General features: G+C 39.6%; 1 protein-coding gene across 6 annotated transcripts in view; it reads right to left on the bottom strand.

Moving 5' to 3' along the window:
• Positions 1–1,531: 1,531 nt before the first annotated feature.
• The window catches only part of LOC310761971 (uncharacterized protein), a 32,063-nt gene continuing 20,418 nt past the window's right edge, over positions 1,532–13,176 (bottom strand). For 5 of the 6 annotated variants that reach the window (XM_083612328.1, XM_083612329.1, XM_083612332.1 and 2 more), the window contains exons 5-11: positions 13,085–13,172; positions 12,111–12,286; positions 11,209–11,416; positions 9,400–9,525; positions 7,493–7,652; positions 4,269–4,505; positions 1,532–1,794 (exon numbers count right to left, since the gene is read on the bottom strand). In XM_083612328.1, the coding sequence (XP_083468454.1) occupies positions 1,737–1,794; positions 4,269–4,505; positions 7,493–7,652; positions 9,400–9,525; positions 11,209–11,416; positions 12,111–12,286; positions 13,085–13,172 (1,053 nt within the window). In that variant the 3' untranslated portion in view covers positions 1,532–1,736. The remainder of the gene's footprint in view (positions 1,795–4,268; positions 4,506–7,492; positions 7,653–9,399; positions 9,526–11,208; positions 11,417–12,110; positions 12,287–13,084; positions 13,173–13,176) is intronic. The other variant, XM_083612333.1, reaches the window with a different exon arrangement.

Raw genomic sequence — 13,176 nt, 5'->3', positions numbered from 1 at the left:
GTTGCTAAAGGAACTCTTGCATTTTAATATCCAATGCAGATATTTCACATTTGATCGTGCATGGGAGTTACATAAAGGTATCTATATCAAATTCCTAGGTTGTTGCAGAAAGAATAAATTTGGTTGCTAGATAAGAAATGACACCTTAACCATTAAAAACTCTTGCTTTGTAATCTTCAGGCTTCCACATTTCAGTCACAAGGTGCAACTAAGCACACCATCAGCTGCTTCTATAGGTTGCTGAACTGATGCTAGCTAACATTTCAGCATGGCTGAGATCCAGAGTGAGCTAAAGGATCTTGCCGTCTTTAGCAAAAATCTGCTCCCTCAGGCTGTATCCTTAACTATGGTTCTGTCTTACACAGGAACCAAAGCCAAGACACTATTACCATAAAATCATTTTAGATTCAGTGTTTGCCGTGAGAACTTACTTGCAGGTAGTTTTGGACAGGGCAGAGGGTAACTTAGATAATGTTAATATGAGTAGTGCAAGGGAGGGCTGAAGTTAATCAGCTGGGGCTGTTTCAGGTGCCTTGTTTTTTGGTCTCCCTTAGGTAATATAAGCCCAGTGCCTTTCCTATGATCTGAGCTGAAGCACAAGAGCCAAAGGACTCTTAGCTATGGCTGGGCAAAATCCTTGTTTAGAATACTTGGAGCTGCTATTGTTGCCATTTTATGATGTCACTTCACTATTTCATCATAGATCCAGCAGGTCCAAGTACCAGTTCAAGCCAAGTGATGAATTAGGAGCTTGGTAGATAAAATATATGTAATCATGTCTTCTGAACCTATGGCTGATAAATATCAAATTTCAAACAATGTAAGCTAGGTCCATTTTTACTACCAGTGAATAATAAATTCTCATGCCTAGTCAGATATACCAGCTCCTTCGTACTTAGGTGGACTTTTCTATTACTACTGCTATCAGAAAAAGGTTCCAACTCTCGCCAGGCACTCTGTTATGACTGGTGAAATGGTACAATTGATTTAGAAGTGCTTGAAAACTAGCTAAAATTTATTTTCTTACACCAGTACTGTGAATTGTGAACCCAAAGAGGGAGAAGTTGTTTACAAATGTGCTCCCAACCATGGTAGATTCAATTCAGCAAGTTTGTGATAAGCATTTCCCTAATTTTCAGAGGGATAGCTTTATTAGTCCATTGTAGCTGTTTATGAATGGTGGAAGAATCCAGATTCTTTGCTATCTTGGGCTCATTTGCTATCCGGGGCTACTTCTTGTACACAGAGGCTATCCTAGCCATGCCTTCAGGTACATTTTTTTAAAGTGGGGGTGGCGGGAGCATCAGCAACTGTATCTGCAGTTATGATTGCATATTTTTCCTAATGGAAAATCATGGAAATCACTTCAGCTGTTTTTGTTTACCACTTTGTTCATGTGTTTCCATTCTCTGTAAAAATATGTAAGCAATCATAAGCTTGATTGCTCTACATGGAAAGGAAAATAAACTGTTTTAAATCAGTTCATTGGGGGAATTCATACCTATTATGACTTGAGTCCAGATGTTTGCTGTTTGCATTTTCAGTAATAGTACAACTAGTTTTATTTTACAAAAAAATACAATACTATAAAATGCTCAAATACAACTTGATAAAAATGGAAGAAATACACTGATGAACAGAGTTCTAAACACTTTGTTTCTTCTTTGCAGCAGAAGCACAATATATTGGAAGGCTTTAAAGTCCATGCATTCATTGTTCAGGATGTAGTGGAATCGTTATTCCCAGGCAATAATGATTTTGCTGAAGTTAACAAAAACTCCTTTGTTAGGGGCACTGGAAAACAAATTTTGAAAGTCAGTAATGTGGATATGGTTCTTTGACGTGACTTTTTATGACATAAAGTTAACTAACCAACGAGAGTTACAAACTCAATTTACTCAAGTTACTTCGATGGTCATGCAAACAGAAATCTGCTGCTGGACAGTGTTTTCTGTTTGGATTCTTAAAGGCCACAATTTAAAGACAACAAAGACATTTTTGCATGACAGGGGGAAAATGCACAATTTTCTGTTAGTGGGAAACCCTTTACCAGGACCAGCACTATCTTTTAATTTTTAATTGTGACTTTAGTCTCTCTCTCTCCCCCCCCCCCCCGCCCATAGGGTGGAATATCTTTGCTGTTGAGGATAGTTTCTATTTCACCACTTTATCACGTATACTCTGGGAGATACAATAGTGGAGATGTATACTGTAGCACTGGTAGAGACAGGAAAAAATAAATTGAGGAAAGGGTCAAGAAATGATAAGGCATTGCTGAAAGTAGATATCAGGGTTATTTGAGGGGATAGATAAATGTTCCCTGCACTGAAGTTACAGCCATTGCTCAGGCAGTAAAGCTAGTATTAAAATTTTGAAGAGCACAGCATGGTTCAGACTTGGAATGGAGATACAAATTGCTGGAGATGGCCAATATGGTGCCCTCTAGGTGCTGGACTACAGCTCAGCAGGGATGCTGAGAGTTGTAGCTTAGCAACATCTGGAAAGCACTATTTTGGCTATTCCTGTTATAGGTTGTAGTTAATAGGCGATACATGCACTGTTCCAGTCACACAAAACTCTGGCGTTTCCAGCAATTTAAAAGCACTCATTTTTTACGTACTAGTTTTGTCCCCACAAACTCTGGGAGAAACTCCAGGAAAGCAAAGCCAGCTCATGTGAAGCTAATGTTTTGAAAAATGCACAAGCAAGAATACACACAACTCAGCTACTTCTTAATTATTTTAAGTTATGAAAAAGCAAGGCGCAAGCCACCATGCTTCCCTGAACTTGAAAATATTAAACTAATATGGATTTTGGAGTTTTAGTTGGCCTAGCAAATGCATTGCCCTAATACTGATTATGGAGAATGTGAGTTCCTTTTACATCCCCCACAGAAGCCTCTGGCAGGCTTAATCTAGTCTGGAGGAGTTCTGCAAAGATTTATGCAGTCTGAAGAAAAACTAGAGGGTTCATGCACTTGCAAATTTCAGCAACTTCTGCCAAAAAGAAGGAAAAGTAATTTTTAGATTCACCATAAGAATGAATTTGTTTTATACAAAGTGCCTCTGAACCCAAAGCACAGACTGAAGTGGAAAGAACAACTCAGGTTATATAAGGTGAATCTTGGGCTCATGCACACATCTCGTGTTTATGGAGCTACTTTGAACTATAGAATTTCTGAGTGCAAGCTTTTCTCTCTAGTGATGCACGAAGCAATTTGTTCTTCAGAATTTTCATAATGTCCATTATATAAAGGAAGTTCTCAGACATTTATAATACATAGATATAAAATAATTGATTGGAGGCAGAAAGTGAGCAGGAACAGGCATATATAGAGTGCCAGGAAAACATCACATTTTTAGGATTTTTATCCTACATCCATTGCAATGCTTAATAGCACCAGTAAAACTTTTTTTTTAGATTTATTACCCACTTCACCAGACATTCACAGGATGAGATACAAACAGTTTAAAACGAATTACAATCACAACGAGGGTGGGTTCTAGAAATATGTAATAATGCATAATGAAGGTGCCAGACACCTCTGTAGGGAGGGAATTCCAAAACTCCCACAATTATGGGAGCGAAACATTTAATACCTTGTAGTTGACGGCATAAAGCATTTACACATGTTTCAAGTTGAAAATGGCACATTTACAAAGCTCTGTGAGAATAATGCTTTTTAAATGTTTGATAACAGCACATTAATTTGCCATCACTCCGAATTAGGAGTACAAGGCATGGTTACTGTTTGATAAAGTGCATAAAAATGTGAAATTCTAGTCTTGATGAGGTGATGACACAGGATTTCCCACATACTTTGCTTTTTCCATCTCTTGCACACCAGTTTTTACTGGTGGGAGGATACAAGGTACTTGCATTTACACTTGGGATCAATGCTTAACACAATTTGCTACAGACAGTAGCTAAGTCCTGAAGCTCTCATCAATAAAAAGTGAACTTACTGCTATTGTTAGTTACTATCCTAATTCTAAGGAGCATGCCACGAACCCTGTCTTCACCAGTAATATATTCAATTGAGTAGTATAGCTTTTGTAATGTTGTATTTTGCGCAATACTTCAAAACCACAAACTTGCCAACACACATTTGTGATCCATTAGTGGTTGCATATTATGCACTGTAAAGGTAAAATGTTGAACAAGAAGACTGTGAAATTGCTTTATTTCTGCCCCTGGGGAAAAATGGGTTCGGGGTGGGAAGGGAAGATCTCAAATATACTATTGCCAGGTAGAAGAGTAAACATTACCAAAGAAAGTAGCGTGTTCCTTGAAAAGTTCCATCATGCCTTCCTATTTGATCCCCTTCCAGCTCTATTCCAAGGTAGTCCTCTTCTCTCCCCAAAAGTGGTCCCAAATACTTAACAGTTCCCTTGCTGATTTTTCCTGCTGGGCATGAAAATTTCACTAGGTTTCCAACTTTCAAGTCTGTAACACTCCTGGGTGCAAATGGTCGTCTTGATAGTGCTGCCTTATCTAGACGAATCCTGGGATAAAAAGTTGTAGAAAATCAATAGCTTTTATTTGAAACACGTAAGAGTCCCTTTTTTGTACTCCAGCACAACTTTATTATTCAGACTCTTCATGATAACCAAAGAATCCTACATCTCTTATGAACAAACTAGACATGACAGGGGAAACCTGGGACTGAATCTCCCAACAACTTTTTGCAGAAACAAAATTGGATTGGGCCATGTTGCTGAGTATTTACCCTCACAATTCCATTTCCTTCAGTCAGCCCCACCTACCCCCAAGCTAATGTTAATTTGTAGGAAGGGCAAGGATTGACACCTATATTGTTCCCATCTTCTTCCCATTCTGGGGATAATCACAGTTCTGTAAATATTTAAACAGGAGAAATGTCACAGGGGGGAAAGATGGGTACAATATGGGTGCCCATATTTTTCTCTCCTCTTCCTTCACAGCTTCACTGGATGGTATTTATATCGGTGAAATGACATGCAAGAAAATGGTTACACTCCTCTCCCATAGTGCTGTGGTTCTTGTACAATTTGTGGACCCACACTGCTAATTTAAAGTGTATAAAAATACCTGAGATGTGATCACAGATCTCCCACATCATGTCTACTTTGGCCCTTACAGGTACCTGAGAAAACCAGTTGTTTTCCTTGAACTTATATGCACTCTAACACTGCATTCTCATTGCAACTTAAGTAAAAGAGCCGTGATAGGTTTTTTTTGTGGGGGATAACCATAACATCTGTTCAAATTCTTTATTCTAACAACATGTGGGAATCTTCATGCACAAAATTAGGGGACAGCTGGCTGCTATTTGGTCTGCAGAAGAAACAAGACACAGCCCTGCTATTCTGATATAAGCCACAGCTCTGATGTTACAGGGAAGTTGCAAGAAAAATCTTTTCTGCAGTAGGTTCTTTCAGCTTCAACCAGTGGTAGCTGCTGTACACATTTTAACAAAATCAAACTCCTTTTTTGGCAAAGGCAAAACTTACTCTGTGTTTTAAACGGTAGTGATACATGAAAGAGACTGAGGACAAGCTGCTTCATTTGTCTCTAGGAAAGCAAGGAATTCATTATTATCCTTGTAAAGGATTGGGGAATCACTGCAGTATTTGTGGAAGATTTGGATTTAGGTTTGTCCATGCCTCTCTTTAATAGCATTATAGAAGGTCTTTTTAACAACATTGCAGGACAGATAAGAAAGGCAAAGGAGGAGGCAGAGATCTAAAATGCTACCCGCTGTATGTGGGCCATGGAAGGGTCCTGGTCAGACACAGAATATTGGGCAGAAATAGAATATTGGTCATTGTTTTTAAATGCTTTTATTCTATGGTTTTGCCATAGGATCACCAGGTTTAATGAAGGGTGGGATAGAAATGAAATAGATTTTCACTGTACATAGCTTTGTCTTTTTCATGTGGAAATTGCAGAAATAAAGGGCCATATTCCCTCGTGGCCAACTTTTCAAAGCCTGCATTCACATGGTGTTAGGTCCAAAGGCAAAAGTGGGTGCAGCAATGGAAACAATGCTTTATAAAATGTGACACATTCCAGACACACAAAGCCAAAGGCTTCTGCATGCACAGGCCCCTCTCTATTGCACCAAGCAGGCAAGCAAGGGGCATTAGCACAACTCAAGGGCACATTCCACTCCAGCAGAATTACTTAGAGGGCGTGGAGTAGGGGTGGTGACGTGTGTGACCTAGGGAGAGTCCTGAAGGGTTAGGGGTCCCCCTCCTCCGCGCTTTCAGCGCGCCTGCCGCTCCGGGAAGCAGGCTGCTATCCGCAGCCTAGACAGCCCTGCGGGACCTCCCGCAGGACTGCCTAGGCTGCGGATGTGTTTCCGAAGCGTCGGGCGCTCTGCTTTCAGGGCGCCCAACGCTCCGGGAAGCAGGCTGCTACCCGCAGCCTAGACAGCCCTGCGGGACCACCCGCAGGGCTGCCTAGGCTGCGGATGTCTTCCTGAAGCCTGGAGAGCGAGAGGGGTCGGTGCGCACCGACCCCTCTTGCTCTCCAAGCTTCAGCGAAAGCCTGCATTCGCCCCATAGGACGCACCCAGATTTCCCCTTCATTTTTGTAGGGGAAAAAGTGCATCCTATGGGGCGAAAAATACGGTACGTTTTAGTGCCTATCTTGGTTTTGGCTTAAAGGTAAAGGGACCCCTGACCATTAGGTCCAGTCGTGACCGACTCTGGGGTTGCAGTGCTCATCTCGCTTTATTGGCCGAGGAAGCCGGCATACAGCTTCCGGTTCATGTGGCCAGCATGACTAAGCAGCTTCTGGAGAACCAGAGCAGCGCATGGAAACGCCGTTTACTTTCCCGCTGGAGTGGTACATATTTATCTACTTGCACTTTGATGTGATTTTGAACCACTAGGTTGGCAGGAGCAGGGACCAAGCAACGGGAGCTCACCCCGTCACGGGTATTTGAACCGCCAACCTTCTGATCAGCAAGTTCTAGGCTCTGTTGTTTAACCCACAGCGCCACCCGCGTCCCTACTGGTTTTGGCTTACTTAGCATTAAAGGACCCCCTATGCTATTGCTTCCCCTCCTATTCAGTGGTTTTGCTGGGGCAATCAGTGTACCCACAGTTGTCAATCCAACAACTGCCACTCATTCAGTTCCACGTAGTTCTCACAGCCCTACCTTTCTGAAGTGAGCCTAGCATTATATCCATAAATTGAAACAATCCTAGCTGTCGCATCTTGGAGCGCACAAAAGATCATGATTGATCTCATCTAATGTGCTGGCTGACATCTATACACAATCAGAGCAAAGGGGAAAGTCAGCCCTTGATCTTGTGATGAGCTCAAGCCCAGCAGACATATTTCAGTGCTTTCCTGCTTTAGCTAGACTATTGCTGAAGAGTTACTTGACCTCTTTGCATTCATTAAGTTGGCAGTACTACACAGTGTGGGGTCTCAACCTTTTTCTTTACAGCAGAAAACTACATTTACAACACATTCATATTTATGTCCATTCAATTCTTACCTGTTTGGATAATATTTATTGCAAGTGTCCACTTGAGAGACACCACTCGAAGATGAACTTGAGATGTTTTGATCATAGTTCTCATGACTTGTTTGATTGTGTTGAGTAATGCAAGGAAAGTTGTTGCTGCTCGCCTTTGTGACCTCTTCAGATGCATCATCTTGATTAAAAAAGAAAAATTACACTGCAGACATCTGATCTGCCTGGAGACCAAGAGATGTGAGGATAGACTGCTCTGCCTCCTTTCTTTTAGCAAATCTTTGTGCCCCTGGGGAAGTGGTAATTCTGCATTGATTTGTTTTGGATGTTGTATGTGATGCCAATAAAAGGTTTACGAAATACGATTAACAAAAATTAAAAAGCTGCTCGAAAATTTGGATCAAATCTAGTTGCAATATTTTGTTCAAGGATGCCCAGCTCAAATAGGAAATGTGGAACCATTACCTCAGCTATTTAAGTCTCACCTCAGCTATTTAAGTTGTAAAAATCTAGATATTTATCCTGGAAACCATTAAAGTGCATCAATCCATGGTCTGTTTGGTTGTTGTTTTTTACGAAAAATGCTAGAACACTGTAATTTGCACAGCCTGCTCCAGTGCACTCAGTTTGATCAAACTTCTCTTTACTTGCCACACTTCTTGAACCCATATTGCTAATTTGAAAGGGGACAAGGGAAGACACACTGGTGTGGCCTCAGTCATTGGCTAGTCTGCTTCATAGCCCTGGAGATGTCATTGGATGTATTGGGGATTCTTGAAGGCCCTGATAAACTCCTGGGGCTAAAGGTTTGACTTTCCTGGTTATTTCTGTGCTCTTGGAAAAATGGTAAGGAGTTGCCAAAAGCACATTCGTTCAAATAATAAGATGTACCACTACAGATATATTGTGACAACACCAAGGATGAAAATAATTTCTCTAGATAAATCTATTGGTCAGATAAGACTAGATAAGAATGGTCAGATAATATAACCCTGAGATAATCTTCTGAGGCCCTTCTTCGTGTGCCTCCTCCATAACAGGTCCAGAGGGTGGCAACACAAGAACGGGCCTTCTCTGCAGTGGCTCCCCGTCTGTGAAATGCTCTCCCCAGGGAAGTTTGCATGGTGCCTTCATTATACAACTTTAGGCGCCAGGCAAAAACATTTCTCTTTAACCAGGTCTTTGGTTGATTTGATTGACATCCTATGCCCTTTTACAAATATTGTGTGTGTGTGTGTGTGTGTGTGTGTGTGTGTGTGTGTGTGTGTGTTACTGGGTTGTTGTTTTGTTGATTATGTACTTTATGGTTTTATATTCCTGCAGGCATATGGCAGTATATAAATTCTAATAGTAATAATAATAACAATAATTTAAATTAGACTCTCAGCTCCAAGGTTAGTCTTTTCTTCAGTTGTCTGTCTGTATGCCTTTATGATAATGTAAAATCCTTACATCGCCATCACATTTTGTGTCTGTTTTGCCAATACTGAAAACAGTATGTTGAGCAATGATCCTTTCCCCCATATTGGACAAATGTACGGAGTCTACACTTTTGAGGTACTTAATTTATCCCAATCCAATAAAGCATGCAGATGCATTACTAAAAGCAATAACACCCAAGCTCACAATTTTTCCTATATTTTGGGTCCACTGAAATCTGGCATGTTTTGTGGGGAAAGGCCATAAAGAATAATGAATAATATCCAAAGCAAGGAATGTTTGGAGGAAGTATTTCACAACTCTAATCAGCCAATTAGATCTTACTTTTCACTGACTGCATAAAAAGAAAGCTGAAAACAGAAAACCAACTAAGTGATTTTTCTTTCCATATGAAGATTCATGGGAACATGCAGTATACTTTTTTATTCTTTTCTGTGCTAACAAGGCAAAATGAGAAAATGTGCAATTGCATATTTTAATTACCATACCTTTTAAGTCTCTGTTTTCTTTTGCTAGCCCTGTGTCACAGTATCCAGAAATCAGAAATTCTGTAGATTCACTATTTATGGATGATGGGGAAGAAGCATTTTTCCTAGAACATTCTTGTATCTTTTCTAGATAAAAATAAAAGCCTTGCTTATTATCAAATTCTGCTTAGATGTTTTAGATATTATAAAACAATAATATTTTATTCAGTCAATCTTTTTAAATCACTGTTGATGCAGTCTATTAAAACAAAACTATTTTTTATCAAGCACTGATGCTTTAATTATTAAAATGTAGTATTTTCAAAAAGTGAAATGTCTTTTCCGTTTGTTGGTTGAATGTCTTCTGAAAGAGCAACTTCCTGCTTTATTATTAGTATTTTAAATTAAGACGTGAGAAATACACTTTGGCTTTGGTATAGCTGGGAACAGAATTGTCTTACTTATCACAGGTGCCACATTTAAAATAAACTGTAATCAAATGAGTAACATTAGATACTCATTGGAAGAACTTAATGTAAAATAAATATACAAACTGCTGCTAGTTGCACTGATCTTCAGGCACTTTTAGTTTTAAGAAAGCTATTTTATAGCTATTTGCCATGATTCAGCATTGCTGTGACTGCAGTAGAAAGTTGAAGTCCATTTTCTGCAGTGCTGGATCTCTTTTTGCTAACCATCAACTCTGACAGTATTAATTACCTGTTGAGGGTTAATCACCTTTACAGTTAATCAACAAATACCTCTTCTGGCATTTCGAATTCCAATAAAGATTTGTTTTGGTGAATTTCACTGTGGTAGTATTGTTGTTAATGTTGTAGCTTTGCCTCAGATAATTTATAAAATACCTGAGATAATTGTTGAGGGTATAAAGATGTACCTAATGACTAGAGACAAGATCTTTTAAAATGAAAACACAGTCATTCTGGGCACAAACACAGAGGCAACCCAGAATGATGAGATGATTTATATCTCTGTACATACATCAATAAAAGCCTTACTTGCTACACTAACCACTACAAGTTATTGCCTTATCCAGCTTATGAAAGAAATTTCACACCTTTCTCTCCATGATAGGATTCATATTGAAGTTGGTGGTTGAAATCAAATTCATTGTCACTATATCTTCAGTTATTATTATTATTATTATTATTGAAAACCTGTTAAATGCACTTTATCCTCTTAAGAAACCTCAGCACCAGGTCTATCTGATTGCATGGTGAGTAGCAACTATTTTTTATACAGCAGTCAGTGCACAATAGTGATGGATAGGGGCCTGTTATAGTCAGTCTTCCTCCTGTATTACATTGCAGGGGACACATGATGAACCCATGCAGAAGAATGGGCTCCATGAGTAGTGGCGTAGCATGAGTTGCCAGTGCCCGGGGCCACACAGAGAGGGGACGGAGTATGCATGCGCATTCAACTGCCTAATGGCATCTGCATCACCCAGAAGATCACAGCTGCAGAGACAAGAAGAGTTGTTCCGTTGTTTGCAGAGGTCACTTCCTAGTTTGCACGGAGGAGCCATTTTCAACAGAGCCCAGTGACGGAACTGTGCAGCTGTATTGAGGCAGCTTCAGGTGTTGAAATTTTGCACCCCTAATAATTATGCACTTGGGACAACCACCCCTGTGCCTGCCCATGCTATGCCACTGCCATGAAGCTCTGCTATAAAGTCATTGCTCAAAAGTAACTGGTGTTAATGTTGTTAATGAGATGTGGCCTCCTATCTTGCTGGAGCAACATACTGGGCTGTTTACTGATCATCGTAAGAACCCAAGCAATATACCATAATGGTGGTTCCTTTACCATCCTGTTTGCCAGCAACTGTATGCATGAGCCATTCATATTTCCTCTTTACATCCCATAGCTCTTCTTTCAGCCTGTGGTTTTCCTCATTCAGCTGGTGGCCGATTTCCCTCAGTCTCCTGGACTCAGCTCTTAGCTCACAAATCTCTTCATGCAAGGTCTGCTCATAAGTGTCTACTGGATCATGTCTGCTGTGCATCCTATTGATCTTTAGAGGGGGAAGAATTAGTTTAAACAGTGTTTTGATTCTTGATCATGAAGGAGGAAAGCAATAAAGAGTAGAAATCAACATATAAGAAATCAATTGTTTAAAGCATAACTGATCACTTCTGAACTGCTGTAATTCCCAGGTTGGTTAAAGTTTTGCCTAACGGATTATATTCATCTGCAGAGAAATTGCACAATGCACCCTACCTGGTCCTGTGCCAATGCAGACTGCAGGACAGGTTCTTATGTTCGAATTTCCCATGTAAAAATAAATTGTAAGACACATAAAATACTGCACGTCGCTTAGAGTTGCCGGGGCAAAATAAGTGAACAACGAATTTAATAAACAAACAAACTAAACATGCAAGTAAAAAGGCCAGAACTCTTTCTCTTCTGTGGTACTTTTCTGCATGCTGTGAGTTTATCATTCTTTACAGCGTGGTTTAGCAGTGAATTTGTAAAATATGCAATTATTTTATAAAACATTTAGGAGACAAATACATATTAAGAATGTTTAAGCTCCCAGTTGTAGGCATAAAACAAATGAATATCACCCGTTGACTAATTATAGCTTTGGTTACTGTTTGATACATGATTAAATATATATTACCTGTCTTCTACCCCACTTAAAGAAAAACACAGGTTTAAAATTAAAGTATATAAGTTATAATAAAGGATTGTCCCAGACCCCTTACCTTTTTCTTCAGATTAAGGTTTTCTTCTTTAGAGTCTGCTAACTTCTGCATATATTCAGATTTTAATTGAGCCATTTCATTCTTCAGTTGTGAAATCTCCTCATCTGCCTTTGCTAGCTCTAAGACTGCAGTCTCATTGGCTTCTTGAAGATTGTTGATCTGGCTTTTAAGGTTTACTGTGTATCAATATGCAAAAATATTCAGTATGCATCATCTAGTCACATTTAAGGCCTATTGTGCTTAAGACTTTAATGCAAGATACACTTACCTGGGGAGTAAGTCTCACTGAGCTTATTTCTCAGTAGACGTGCATAGGATTGCAACACTCTTACTGAAATAAAAGGGACTTAAAATACTTAGCTTGCATCCCAGGCCTACGCTTGTTTATCAGAATGAATTAAAAGTGTGCATAAAAATACAGCCTTGATTGAATGGTGCCTAGTATTTGTAGAGGCATAGGATACGCACTTTGCACAAAAGATTCATGCATTCCAGGGGTTGAACCAGATGACCCTCAGTGTTCCCTCCAACTCTGCAATTCTATGAAAAGAGGAATAGCACTTTGACTTTGAGTAAAGTTTTGGGGGGAAATTGTACAGGTTGGTTTGGGGTGGAAAGTTTGTTTACTTGAGTGCATTTAGAGATTTTAGCGGGGAAGGGGGAAATAATGCATTAAGCTGATGCTTAAATTTATTGCCATAGCGTTGGCTGTTTGTAGCCAGTGTTAACCAATCAGTTGTGGGATTGTAGTGGTGCCAATAACCTAAACACTCATACTATAGTATTTAGAAGGAGTAGAACATGGTTTCAAAGTTTTTCTAAACTGCTATTTGAACTTTCACAGAAATTAATAAATGTGGATCATCATGTGGATTGATGCATATAAAAACAAATTAGCACACATTCAAATGGAAATTAAAATAAAGGCACTGAATGTTGAATGATGAAATTAACAAGCTTGCATGACTTCATACCAATCTGTTGCTGTAGAATTCTGGGAGAGTTGCATTCAAATTTTGGCAGGCTACAAGTTGACCGTTCTTCATTAAGAAATTCTATCTCCTTA

The sequence above is a fragment of the Podarcis filfolensis genome, assembly GCF_964270895.1.
Source record: "Podarcis filfolensis genome assembly, chromosome: 4".
NCBI classification, from domain to species: Eukaryota; Metazoa; Chordata; class Lepidosauria; order Squamata; family Lacertidae; genus Podarcis; species Podarcis filfolensis.
This window is presented reverse-complemented; position numbering and strand designations above follow the sequence as displayed.